This window comes from Gallinula chloropus (assembly GCF_964237585.1).
Source record: "Gallinula chloropus genome assembly, chromosome: 11".
Taxonomy (NCBI): Eukaryota; Metazoa; Chordata; class Aves; order Gruiformes; family Rallidae; genus Gallinula; species Gallinula chloropus.
In genome coordinates this window covers 215,437-228,568 of record NC_140096.1, presented here as the reverse complement: position 1 = coordinate 228,568, position 13,132 = coordinate 215,437, and the positions used below count along the sequence as shown (strand labels likewise).

General features: G+C 50.9%; 1 protein-coding gene across 1 annotated transcript in view; it reads right to left on the bottom strand.

Moving 5' to 3' along the window:
- DOCK11 (dedicator of cytokinesis 11) overlaps positions 1-8,369 on the bottom strand; it is a gene marked incomplete at its 5' end in the record, with an annotated part of 82,025 nt that extends 73,656 nt beyond the window's left edge. Inside the window, one exon of the mRNA XM_084269241.1 lies at positions 8,268-8,369. Within this exon, the coding sequence (XP_084125367.1) occupies positions 8,268-8,369 (102 nt within the window). The remainder of the gene's footprint in view (positions 1-8,267) is intronic.
- Between the last annotated feature and the right edge of the window lie 4,763 nt (positions 8,370-13,132).

The following is a 13,132-nucleotide window of genomic DNA, read 5'->3' as shown; positions in this document are numbered from 1 at the left end:
CAGGGACAGGAAGGCTGCAGTGAGGTCCCCCCACAGCCTTCTCTTCTCCAGGCTGACCCAGCCCAGCTCCCTCAGCCTCTCTTCGTAGGAGAGCTGCTCCAGCCCTCTGAGCATCCTTGTGGCCTCCTTTGAACCCTCTCCAACAGTTCCACATCTTTCTTGTATTGGACTCAGGACTCCAGATGGGGCCTCACAAAGGCAGAGTAGAGAGGGACAATGCCCTCCCTGTCCCTGCTGCCCACCCCTCTTCTGATGGAGCCCAGGATACCATTGGCCTTCCGAGCTGCAAGAGCCACTGCTGGCTCATGGTTAGTTTCTCATCCACCATGACACCCAGGTTCTTCTCAGAAGGGCTAGTCTCCAGGAGCTCTTCTCCCAGTCTGCAAATATGTCTGGAATTCCTCCAGACCAAGTGCAACACCTGACACTTGGCAGTGTTGAACCTCATTAGGTTCCCCCAGGCCCATCTTTCCAGCCTGTCAAGATCCCTCTGGATGGCTTCCTTTCCTTCTATTGTGTCAACCACACCACTCAGCTTGGTGTCATCCGCAAACTTGCTGAGGGTGCACCCAATTCCATCCTCGATGTCATTGATAAAGATGGTAAAGAGTACCCGTCCCAAGACAGACCTCGAAGGTTTCCCAGGATGAAGACATCCATACAATCTCCAGGACTATGCAAAGGGATGAGGGAACCCTTAGGGCTCCCCAGGCACAGAGGAAATAGCAGGACTGAGAAGGAAACCTCTTCAAGTCGGATGCAGCTTTTCCGGGCTCCCAGACTGCCACAGAAAGCAGCTGGCTATTGGCGGCTGGGTTTGCCTCCCTGAAAACCATCTTTGTGGGCATTCAGCCCACCACAGCCAGAACCATCATCTCCCTCCAAGAGACAGCCGCTGCCTTCTCCCCTCCTGACCACCTGCCCCTATCACAAACTGCCTCCCTGTGCCCCCGTTCCAGCTGGCACAATGCTTCCTGCCAGTCCCTACTCCAGCTAACTTTGTGTCCCTGAGGGCCAAGCCGCAGAGCCATGGGCTTGGCAGGCTGGCAGAGCCCTGGCAGGCATGGAGCCAGCCACCATGCCAAGCTGTGGCTTCCTCCAGACTGAGTGGGAGATGTGCCCTGCCCCACACAGACACTGCAGCTCAGTTCCAGCTCTCATCCCAGGCTGCCCTCCACTGCCAAAATGCAGCTATATACACGGTGTTACAGAGAGCCACTCTGACATGACACCAACGCAGGAGAGATGTTGTCTTTTCGGCTGCCCCCGTGCTGTGTCCATGCTCCAGGGATGTCACCCAGCACCGAGCCAGGAGTAGGACGATGGAGCAGGGAGAGCTCTGGACCAAAACAGACAGGGTCTCCTTCCAGGGGCTCCCCAGGGACAGTCCTGTGGCAGAAGATATTAATAGGGGGGAGAGAAAAAAATTGCATTTCAGCAAGAAAGGAGAGAGGGGTGAGAAAGGGGTCAGGAATGAGCAGACCTGACCCCATTAGAGAAGCAGCGGGAGGCAGGGAAAAGCTGTAAAGATAAGTCAGGGCTGTGCTGAAGGATAGAGGAGCCAGCAACTGAGAGCTTTGATTTCTATTTTTTATGGCAATGAAAGAGATGGAGATGGTGGCAGGGAAACACACTCCAGCATTTCTGAAACGACTGCAGTGCCCTCAAAGGTGTATGAGACTCGCTTTCCTTCCCTGGACGAGACAGGAGTGAGGAGGCCAATTAACCAGGGGAGCTAAAGCACACACGTGCTCCAAGCCTGGCTGCTGTTCAGCTTCCATGCATTCTCAGATCACAGAAGTGTCAAAAGCTTTGTGTAATTTTGCAGCATTAGAGATAATAAATCAGTGTGCAAAGGGCTGAGTAAAACGCCATAAAACCCACCCAGCTGCATATATTAATGGATGCTACAATGTGCACTACAGCAGGTAGCCCAGCTTCAAACACTCCTGGTCCTTGGGGGTGCTCTGCAAATATCTCCAGATCCCAGAAAAGACTGAAGCAAAATCCAAGACCCATGCCCTCACTGGATTTTGAGTGCACCAAATCCCCACCCGCATTGCTGGCATTAGCTGCAGGCACCACCACCAGCCATCTGTTCCAGGCGTTTCACTGCACTGATGGTGACAGGCTGGGGCAGATGCTGGCAATGAAGGGACACCTGCATTGTCACAGCACTGTCCCTGGCACAGACCAAACCTCTCCAAGCCTGCACAGCAAGCACTAAAACCCCAACCACAGGACTAGCAAAGTGTGCTAAGAGGCGTGTGCAGATGCATATAAGGGCTGGATGCTTTGCTCTCTCTTCCTAGAGCTTTCCTGCTCTGGGCAAGCAGACAGCGATGTTTGAAGTGATGCCTTGCCCCTTCAAAAGTGATGCCCTTCAAAAGGGCCTGTCAAAAGCTTATCATAGCTTCCACAAACCTTGAGAACGGACACACTGACTACAGCTCATCCTGTAGTACCCATTCCTCAGCACAGGCGTGTCTGGTGGAGCAAGGTATCATCTCTTCTGGACCGGGCATTGGTGAGACACATGCCAGAGGCTTGCTAAGTGGCCCCAAACAGCTGCACAGTGCACTTGGGGCCTTGGTCCCCTCCATAAAACAGTGTCCTTCCTCCACTGCACAACCGGTGAGTGCTCAGGCAGGAGCAAACCAGGGCACTACCATGGCACACGCTGCCCAGGGCTGTGCCCCGGCACTCAGCCAGCACTGAGCTAAATTCAGCCCCTTACAGCACACGAGCCCCAATTCATGAAAGCTTGTGATTAATTTTAAGAATGCATTTAAGTGTTTTCTTGAATAAGCTGCTGTGAGCAATAATCTCCCCTTAAGCACTTCCACAGAAGTCACCCAGCAAGCACCGGTGGCTGACTCCGGAGACACCCTGCTGCAGCAGGCAAACCTGCCCTGCCTGAACTGAGGGCACAACTCCCACCCACTCACACAGGGGCAGAATTTCCTCTCATGTCTCATATATGTCTCTTTTTCTGTACAAATTATGCAGACACAGCGTACTGACTGCACCCGAGGGGGAACATGCATATCTTCCCTGTCTCTCTTGAGCACCAAGATCACTACAAACGCTGCATATAAACAGTCTTCACACTGATCAAAGTGAGTTTAGCTTATTAAGAGAGGATTCTATGCATAAAGCTGATTTATTCTCTGAGAGTATAAATTCAGACATTAATAATATAGTTCATGCTGAAAAAAAAAAAACCAAACCACTGTAAGAACAAAATGCCTTTTTGCCTCCAGTCAAAACCTTCCTAATAATCACTGTTAAGGAGCTTTTTATCTCCTTTTTGTGTCTGCCTGAAACTGAGCCACCCATACAAGCCCAGCCCAGGCAGGTTCTAAGACGACCTGTCTTCTCCTGGCACGCTGCCCATCATCTCACGGTGAGGTTTCAGGAAGCTCATCCCAGAGCACCGTGTAGCACAGGGTGGCAGACACTCAGTTTGAATACCTCAGTGAGAACAGATGCAGTTGTTTGCAGGCAGAGGTTCTGTCACGCCATAACTGCTGGGAGTTCATGTGCTGGCAGATGTACAGCTGAGAGCTGTGAGTGTGTCTGGGTGCCACCAACCTGCACCTCAGGGTGCCCAGGGACACACCAGTGGGCTGGCAGACACCCAGTCTGGGCAGAGCCTGTGTGGCTGCTCCTTCACAGACAAGGTGCTCTGGGTTTGCATCCTTTGTCAGTCTCTAAGGTGAAGCAGTAAGTATATCTACAGTTCATCTGTATAGAAATGATCTAAAGAAAATCAGAATAATTGCAAGAGACTTAAAATTGCCACCAAATGACTCGTTTCAGCAGCACTGTGGGAAAGTGGATTGCCTGGGTTTTGTCAAGTGCTTATTCCTCTGATCTCACCTCTCCCACACATTTTATTTCTCTGTCACGACACAGAGAACACCACCTTTGGAAAATGTGCAACTGGCTTGAGACACAGCTCTCCTTCTGGGAGCCCAGCCGCTGCCAGAAAGAGAGAGAGGGGGGAGGCACGGGGGGGGCTCTGCCTCAGCCTCAGCCTTAACTGCCCGTAGGGAACCAGTGACCACATGCAGTTGATTGGGGTCCTGAGGCAGAAGGTAAAGCCTGTGCTGTTTTCCTGGCAGTGCCACAAGATCCAAGGTTACAGATCTCAGTCACACACATGTGCAGTCCTAAACTGCTCAACAGTACAAGACCCCATAACACCTTCGGGGGGGAAAGCAAAGATGGGGTGAAGGAGGAATGCATGGGCACCAGAGCGCTTGTGTGTGCATCCTCCTGGCAAGGGCTGAGCTCTGTCTTGCAATGCTTCCAGGGCTGCCCAGATCCCATGTTGTCCAGCACCTCAGTGCAAGTTTCTCTTGCCTTGCTGCATGACTTTCCCATCAATACTCAGCAACACATGGAGAGGATGAGCGGAGGGAGATTGCACCAAAGGTTTGAGTCAAAATCACCCACTGCCAAAGGTCTCTGGCTGCCCTCCTTGAGGTCTGGCCCAGATGTCTATCTCCAGGTATCACCAGCACTTTGCATTCTGCCTCTGAGGTTGCACCTCTAACATAGTATTTTACTTGTGGTGTCCCAAGGTTTAAGCTGGATGTAATCTCTTGGTAAAGTATGGTTTAAGTTGCCACATTTAGGCTTTGACTGTTCCTCTCTAACTTAATCTTAACATTTTCCTTCATCTTTAGCTTGCCATTTATCCCACCTGCCAACTTAATGCTTTCCCTAAATTTATTTAAACAGTGACCTTGTTTGTCAGTTATTCTGCCAAAACTCTGTCCAGGAGTTATAATCAGTAGCACACATCAGGGGCCGTTCAAGGCTGAAATTGATACAATCTGGCCACGGCTTCACAAAGGAAAGTGCAAGCAGAGAACCAGGGTTCCCACCCGCCCTGGCTGCCTGCGGCACCCCTGGCACTCCCGACCCCTCTCCACAGGGCTGCGCCTGCTTTCCAGGGATTCCCACCAAACTCTTTTTCCTCACCAAGGCCTCCCTGACACAGCCCGTCTGTAAACGTGACGCACGGCCAGGGCGACTGCCAGGATGCTGGGAACAGCACCGCAGGAAGAGGGAACAAAAGAGCCCTGAGTGAAAGCTGCAATTCATCCTTCCCCATCCATGGGGAGTCAAGTCTGAGCTTCCCACCACAGACCACACTTACTTTCGCTGCTGCAGCTCCGGATTACAGCTTACACCATGACAGGAACAGCACTGACTGCATCCTAGCAGCTGGACCAAAGGGCAAGGGTGGGACACAGGCTCTCCAGGACACCTTGGAAAGGAACAGCCTCCCTTAGCTGCTGTCCAAACTCCCACCAATTTCACCCCAGCTTGGAGAAACATAAATATTCTCTTGGTGCTAACAAACAGAAACAGAAAACCAGGAACAGAAACAACAGTGCACCTGTGGGACAACACTGTCAGAGCTGTGTCGTGCCAGACACCACACTTGCTCAGGCTGGCTGAGCAGGAGCACGGAGCTCCTGGCTGGAGATGCATCTCCTTTAGCACACAAATCATGGCTCATGGAAGCTGACCGTTTCCATGACATGAAAAGCTTTCCTCACTGAGACATTTTCATTTATTGTATTTCATTCACTGACTACAAATGGATTCTTACTCAAGACAGTTCCTTCTCTCAAGGGAGTGCCTTGAATGCCCAAAAAGCCAATCTCAATCTGCACATTGGAAGAGCCTTATAGTTCCCGCCCTTCCTGCAGGCAAAGTTGTGTGCCCTGGTACATGCAGCATCATCTCTGCTCCCCACCCCTTCATCTCATCCATGCTCACCACCACAGATCTTCATGGTCTTGGCACCACAATTACCCCAAAACCACCACTGTGGGTGTCCCCAGGGTGATGGGGAGCATTAAACTACTCACATGCTCTTACTGACTTTACACCAACCCAGGCTGCAAGGAGGGACCTGCCAAGAAGGTCCTTAGTGTGACTCCAAGCTGCCAGAAAGCCCCAGCTCCTGACTCCCCAGGACACACTACACTGCATGGTGCCAGCCTGCTCCATCCACCCACCAAGCACTCCCCTGCTCCCCACCAACCACCCCCAGCCTCCCAAGGCAAGGTGAGCTCAGCTGTGCACCATGCATAGCTGGAACTGTATCCTCCTGCCACACAGCCCATGTGGGGGCCTGTGGCCTCCCCCTCTGTCAAGGAGGGGGCAGGTGGGCAGGAGTTGTGCTCACATTCTGCTCTGCAGCTGCCCAGCTCATCTGCGCCAAGGCTGAGCCTTGCCTTGGGAGCAGGATCAGAATTTACAGCTTCTCCTGTAAGTGGTGGAGACAGTCCCCTCCTGTCTCCACCACTGTGCATCGTTGCTTCCCGGGATGCCCTCTGCCCCCTCCCTACAGCCACCGCAGCAGTGCATAGACATCCCTTCCTAAAACAATGACCTGGGAGTTGCTCCTTTTCCTTGAAGCAACTCGGAAAGCATAAACCTCATCCTTAATCACTGAGAGCAGCCAAAGCACCATCTGAGACAGTCTGGTAAGTTTATGCCACCTCCTGAAGGTTGCAGCATCTTACGGCTCTTCTCAGTGATGCAGAAGTGCTGAGATTTATCCCTTGCTGCTGAACAGTCGAAAGCAGAAACTCTGCCAAGCCCTAGGAATCAGAGACACCTGCCCTCACCCTCCTCCGGCGCTTGGCTGCAAACACACCGTGCACAGCAGCGGCTCTGGGGGATTTGCCTGTCAGAAAGAGAAAGGGAGAGCTGCCAGTGACAGTGTGGCCAATGAAACCCAAGAGACGATCAGAGAGAGAGGCTGCTGAGGGATGTTGGGCTCTGCCGGCTCCTTTGGGTTGCTCTCAGGGTTTTTATTTATTTTCAGCCACAGTCCCACCCATCCCTTCCCTCTCTGACAGAAGGCACGTGGTGAGTAACCATTTGCCTGTAGGATATCAAAGCTCTTCAGGTCCTACACAAACAATTTCATTTTTAATGAGAGGTTCCATCAGCTCGTACAAAGCATTTGTCTCTATGTATTGTTGATGAAAGAGGGAAAGCAAAGCACGTGGGGGAGCCCGTAAGGATCCCTGAACAACTGCACATAGTAAGTAACGTGGCGCTGGGAAATCAGACTGAATTATCACCATGGCTTTTTACAGCTTTAGAAGTCAGTACATTGACAAGAAAACTGTGTTTTAAAAAGAAAAACGTGTAAAATTCTCCATTTACTTAACAGCACACGCTGACTGTAGAGAACTAAGAGGAATTATTAGCTGAACTTGTACTGCACTTTCTGCGCATCCCATCGACTAACCTTCCATCAAAGTCAAGGTCAAAGTTGATTACATGCTAGAGTAATTCAATGAGCAACAGCGAAATACATCCAACAAAGCCCAGGGAAGCTCTGAACTGACCCCAGCATCCACCCAGCATACGGCAGTTAACGTTTGCACAGCTGTGAGCACAACAAAGACAACCTGCTGCAGCATCCCACACGCAGGGATGAGATGCCTCTGACAAAGCACGTAACTCTCGCCCCAGACGTTTGAGCCTGATTCCTGGGACACATTGGACTCCCCGCTTACGCCAGCGCCCGTCTCTCTCTCTCTATCACCTTGCCAGGCTGTGCCCTTCAGCCCTGCCCTATTTATCTGCCAGTTTTACACTGCCCACACCCCAAAGCGTGTGAGCACCGTTACCTGTTTGCTCAGTGCGCTGCACTGATGGATTCTCATTAATTCCCGCTCCCTCCAAGCAAGCGCCAACTAACCCCCGGCGCCAAAAGCGCTGGCTCCCCGCGATCCTCACACCTCCGAGCTGCGCTCAGGGACGGCAGGTTGGTGTGACACGACACATACGGAGGGGAACCCAAGGAGGGAATTCCGCTCCCGCCCTGGCCGTCCCCATCCCCTGCCTCGCTCAGCCGCGCCCTGCACATCCCTTGCCCTGCGCTTCCCTGTCCGTGCCCTGCGCACCCCCCGCTCTGCTCAGCCCCGACCTAGCTCTGCCCCCCCCTCCATCCCCTGCCCAGCCCCTTCCTCCTTCCCCGCTCTCCGCACCCCCTGCCCAACTCTACCCCTTCCCCAGGCGCTGCCGGGCACCTCCCCGCTACCGGCCCAGCACCGCGCCGCCTCTTCCGCGGGCCGGGCGCGGTCCCCCCGGGAACTGCTCAAGGTACCGCCGAGCCGGGCCGGGCCGGGCCGGGCCGGGCCGGGCCGGGTGGGGCTTCCGGCCGCGGCGCCCTCACGAGCGAGACCTCCCCCCCCCCCCGCCCCGAGCCCCGCCGCACTCACCAGCACGAAGGAGCTGCGCACCGCCTCCGAGACGCTCTGCCGCAGCTCGGCGGCCGTGCCCGGCTTGCTGAGCCGTTTCGTGAACTTCCTCACTTCCGACATGGCGACATGGTCCGCGCCGAGCGCTGCGGGGCCGCGCAGAGCCGAGCCGCGGGCTGCTGCCTCGCTGCCGGCGGGCGGGGCCGCTGGGCGGGGCCGGGGAGGGGGCCGGGGAGGGCCGCTGCTCGGCCCGGCCCCGCTTTGTCCCCGCAGCAGGTGCCGCCCCGGACCCGGCTGCACCCCCCGCCGCCGGCCACCCGTCCCACCCCGGCACGCAAAGCCCGGGGCTGAGGCTCGGCGAGGGACAGCCGGCAGCCCCCAGGCCGGTGCGGTGCCACGGCCCGGCTGCAGGGGATGCTCCCTGGATGGAGCTCCAGGGATGCAGCAGCACTTCGCACAGCAAGGACTCAGCGGGAGGCGGGCGGCCTCTGGATGACGCTACCGGGCGTCTGTGCCTCGAGGAGGCTCGGTGCCACACTAGGAGCGGTGATCTCCATGCGGCTCTGCCCGAGGCGCACCCGTGGTTTACTCGCTGCCTTCCTATAAGGCTCAGCTGAATCCCATCACCGAGCATCTCGACCTACCGGGGCTGCTGTAGGAAAGTGCTTTAATTATAAAGGTCACGATCCCGTTCCCCTCTCTGGCTGCAAAACCACAAAGCAAGGGTGTGAAAGAAGGTTTCTTAGTGCTGAAGTGAATTCCTAATCCTCATTATTTTGTCATCGTGCACTGTTTCTAAGGGTGGGGATTTTGAAACTGTAACAGAGAACCATCCGTCCTATAAAGGCACGTTACAGCCTTACTCATACATCTCTCTACTTCCCTTGTTGTGAGCTGTGTTTTCACAGCGCGATGCCGCACTGGATAAAGTTGCCCTGTAGTCAAACCCTTAAGGAATTTATATTCTGCCCCGTGGCTGATTAAATACTATTTCAAAGGATTTCACTGGAATTACAGGCATGCTGTCAGCCACACAACATATAGAGAAATGATTTAGATGATGAGAACCAATCTGTAGGGGGTAATGAATACAGCTATTATGACCCAAATCATTCAAAATGTTATTTGCAACTTCTAAAGCATGCAAGCCATTGTTCTCCTTTTTAGCAGTTCACTGAAGGGGCAGCAGACACCATTTCACATTAAACATCGCTCTGACTTTTTTAGTCCAGAGGCAAAACAGCTCTAAAAGTATATTGTTAATTATCAAATATCTATTAGACAAGGGACAGGGGGGAAAATAAGTTTATGAGCGGGAGAGTTAGCATTTTCACAAACACAAAGCTGATTCAAATCTGCCCAAATGAAGAAGCAAAAAGGCCACAGTGACACACAATTCCTTATCCTCACGCCCAGGCAGATTCTTGCAGAGGTCTTACTGACCACTTCAAATCGTCACACCATACAGCCCCAGCGGCTGCGCTGTGGTGAGCTGGGCTGTGCCTGTACTGCTGAGTGAATTCATCAGGTCTCAGCCAGCTGGCCGCGAGAGGACAGGTACGGCAATGATGCTGGATGCTTGTCACAGGATGGGGTAGCCCTGCTCATCCTGCCTGCTGGGGAAAGCCTCGGGCCCCCTTCTTCCTCAGAGCAGGCTGGGCACCATAGAGACCTCGAGCCCACACGACACTGATGGCTGGGGGCCCGCGCTAAACGGCCGTGTCATTTCTGCCTTTGGTTTGCCAGACTGGGAGCAGCGCTCAGAACTGCTACTAGCACTGGCTAGGCTTTGTGACCCATCCAACCCAAAAGGAAACTGCAATAAAACATAAATATCAACTCAGAAAAAAAAAAAAAAAAAAAAAAAAGAGGAGGGGGGAAGAAAAATCCACAAATTACAACAAAAGAATCGGATCTGCTGAAAGAACCTGGAGTTCCCAGGTGAAAGGGACCTTGTCTGACCCAAAGCTCCCAGGTTTTGACTTTGATTATCAACCTTAAAAACCTGAACCATCCTTAGAGTGAGCACAGAATGAATGACATGACACTAGGAAACGTGTGGAAATCTCAGTGTTCTGAATTACCTGTGCTGATGGTGAAAACCCACAATATTGGGGTGTGGGTTGTCCAGGCTACTTCAGCCAGCAGCCAAGGAGGAAATTTGAAATGGGGTGGAAATGGTGCCTCACCACAGACAGTCTTTTCACCATGGAAATCCCAATGTTCCCAGAGAAATCAGGACAGTCAGGCAACCCAAGGTAATTGCAAGTACATGACTTTCTAGAAAGTTAAATTGCTATACCACATCCATTCTGGCCTTCAGACCATCTGGGGTTTGCTTCCCTAGCCATCAGAGGTGTCTGCACCTTCCATTTCAACACAATTGCCTCTGAGTATTTTCACAAATGACAGCTGTAACTTATTTTCAGCCCAAGCATTGAAATCCCTAATCCTAGTGTGGAGAAAATTTAATGATTTATATATTATTCATATATTTTTCCACAGTATCTTCAGGTGACTGGACAAACCTCAGAAGTGGCAACTCCTGTATGTGGCCAAGATAATTTCTGTCTTTGGCACTTTGAAACTTGGCAGGATCATTATTCTCTGGATGATGTCATTCATTGCATTGGTCTCTAAGTAAACTGCATTTTTAAGTTACTGTTTTCCTTACATATGTAGCACTTTGACTCTCAGAAAATGAGATATTTTCCCTGGGGATACTATAACATCTCCATTACAAAGATCATGAGCAAGGCATTGAAATCCAACTAAAGCTTGGCAACACTTCATAGATGATGATTTTCCAAATACTGCTCTCTAGCTGAACAATTCCACTTGCCACTAACCCCATGCAGGTGTTCAGAGCTCAGAGTGCACATTGTTCCTTTGACAAACTCAGTGCCGAGTTCTCAGCAGGGTTAGGTTGTCCTTTGGTCCAGAAGAAATACAGCTCCTCTGTCACATCAACATTGACTTGACATTGCTGCTGTAACAGGAATGGACCCTAAAGATGTGACAGGAATGTCCATTTGGATATAACTGGAGTCGTGGGAGAGAGAGCAGTGTGTGCTCCCCCTGGTGTAATGTTCACACCATGCAGAAATGGGACTGCCATGTACACTTAGAGAGCACCCTCTTCTTGGGCAGAAAACCTCTGCTGAAGAAGCTGGCCAGGCACAGAAACAAGCACTGGAGCATTCTGAAACACCTCCTAATTTTGCAGCCAGTGAGGTGCAGTGGATTTGACTTGGAATCTTAAATCTGTGCTTTAATCTATGACTTGGATGCTTAAGTCTATGATTTAATTTAATTTATAATTATATGCTGGACCCTTCCCCAGACAGGGGAAAACTTGAGAACAGGACTGGTAAATCTCTGTTAAACAGCTGCAATTAAGATTAATTTCCAAGAAGACAATGTATGTCCACAGAAAACACAGCACTTTGATCTAATTAGGAAAAATTTCTATGTACTCACGTGTGCTGACTGCTCCCTCCACCCCACAGGTAGCAAACATGGGTGGAGAACACCTAGACCTTCCTTCCACTGTCAGAATGTCTCTGACTTCTCATGTGCTTTGTGCCTGGAAGCTTTGCTGTGTTTCTTCTCTCTCTTCAGACAAAGACTAATTCATTGTAATGGCACTGGAATAGAGGGAAGTTGCCTGGTTTAAATAAAAACAAAGCAGCCTTAAAATGCTACCCTGAAGAGAAAAATCACAGTGACAGATAAACAGTCAAAATTGCAATTAAAATACAGCCTTACTGAAAATCAAATACAGAATTATTATTACATTATATCATATCATATTATATTATATTATAATTAAATTTTTACTTATTAAACAAAGTAATCTTAGCAGGTCATCTTGCTGTATAAACAACATTGGGGTTTTTCATATCTACACAATATTTGTTATTTTAAAATTAAACATAGGTAACAATTAGAACTATTCAGTTAAAAGATAAATATTCTTAGTTTTTATCTATCCATTAAGAAAGTAAGTGACATTAAAATGATATTGAGTACTTTAGATTATGTTCTCCCTTTTGAACAGCAAAACCCAGATATTTTGGCTAGTAGATCAGTGACTTTGTTACATAAACATCAAGAGCTGATGAAATGTGTTGATCCACTGGAAGTCTCCAAGGAAATTCTGATCTCACAGAGGTCAGTGAAAGGTTGCCACTGACTTCCACAGGGCCAAAAAGGATTTGCTGTCAGAGGGCTCCCATGCTGCTACCCAAACACCACAGCAATTCCTGTGAGCCCGCAAGGCTGGTGTTCAAACAGTGCTGGCTCTCAGGACCACGGACACTGAGCTCAGCCTCCTCCCTTCTTGACATCAGTGTCTGAGTGCAGGCAAATCAGATGTACTGGCTTCTTTAGGTAAAATGGGGAAACAGAACATGGTCAAAAACCAAACCAAACCCAAGCCCCTTCCTGCCTCCTCACTGTCAGAGCAGGACCGTGCACAGATTTATCCCAGTGTCCAACATGAGATTATGGCAAGAGGTCAGGCAGTGGGGGCACAGGGCATCATGGGCTTCATCCCAGCTGAGGGAATATACTGTGGCCCCAGGTCATGAACTGGGCTGTGTGGTGCATATTCAGGCTACGGTGGAGCATCACAGCCTGTCTCCAAACAACTAGACGAGAAGGAAAAACCATGGCATGTGAAAGAGTATGGGATGAAGAACAATATGGGAAAGACCTATGGGATTCAACAGGTCTGATCAGTTGTGTATCAAGTACTGCAACCTGAGGCCTCACCAGCCACCTGAAATACACTGAGGCAGTGAGTAAACGCAGTCAGAACCATTTCTACTCCCTTCCCAGCAAAGGCAATGAACCATGCTGAAGGTTTATTACTAAAGGCAGAG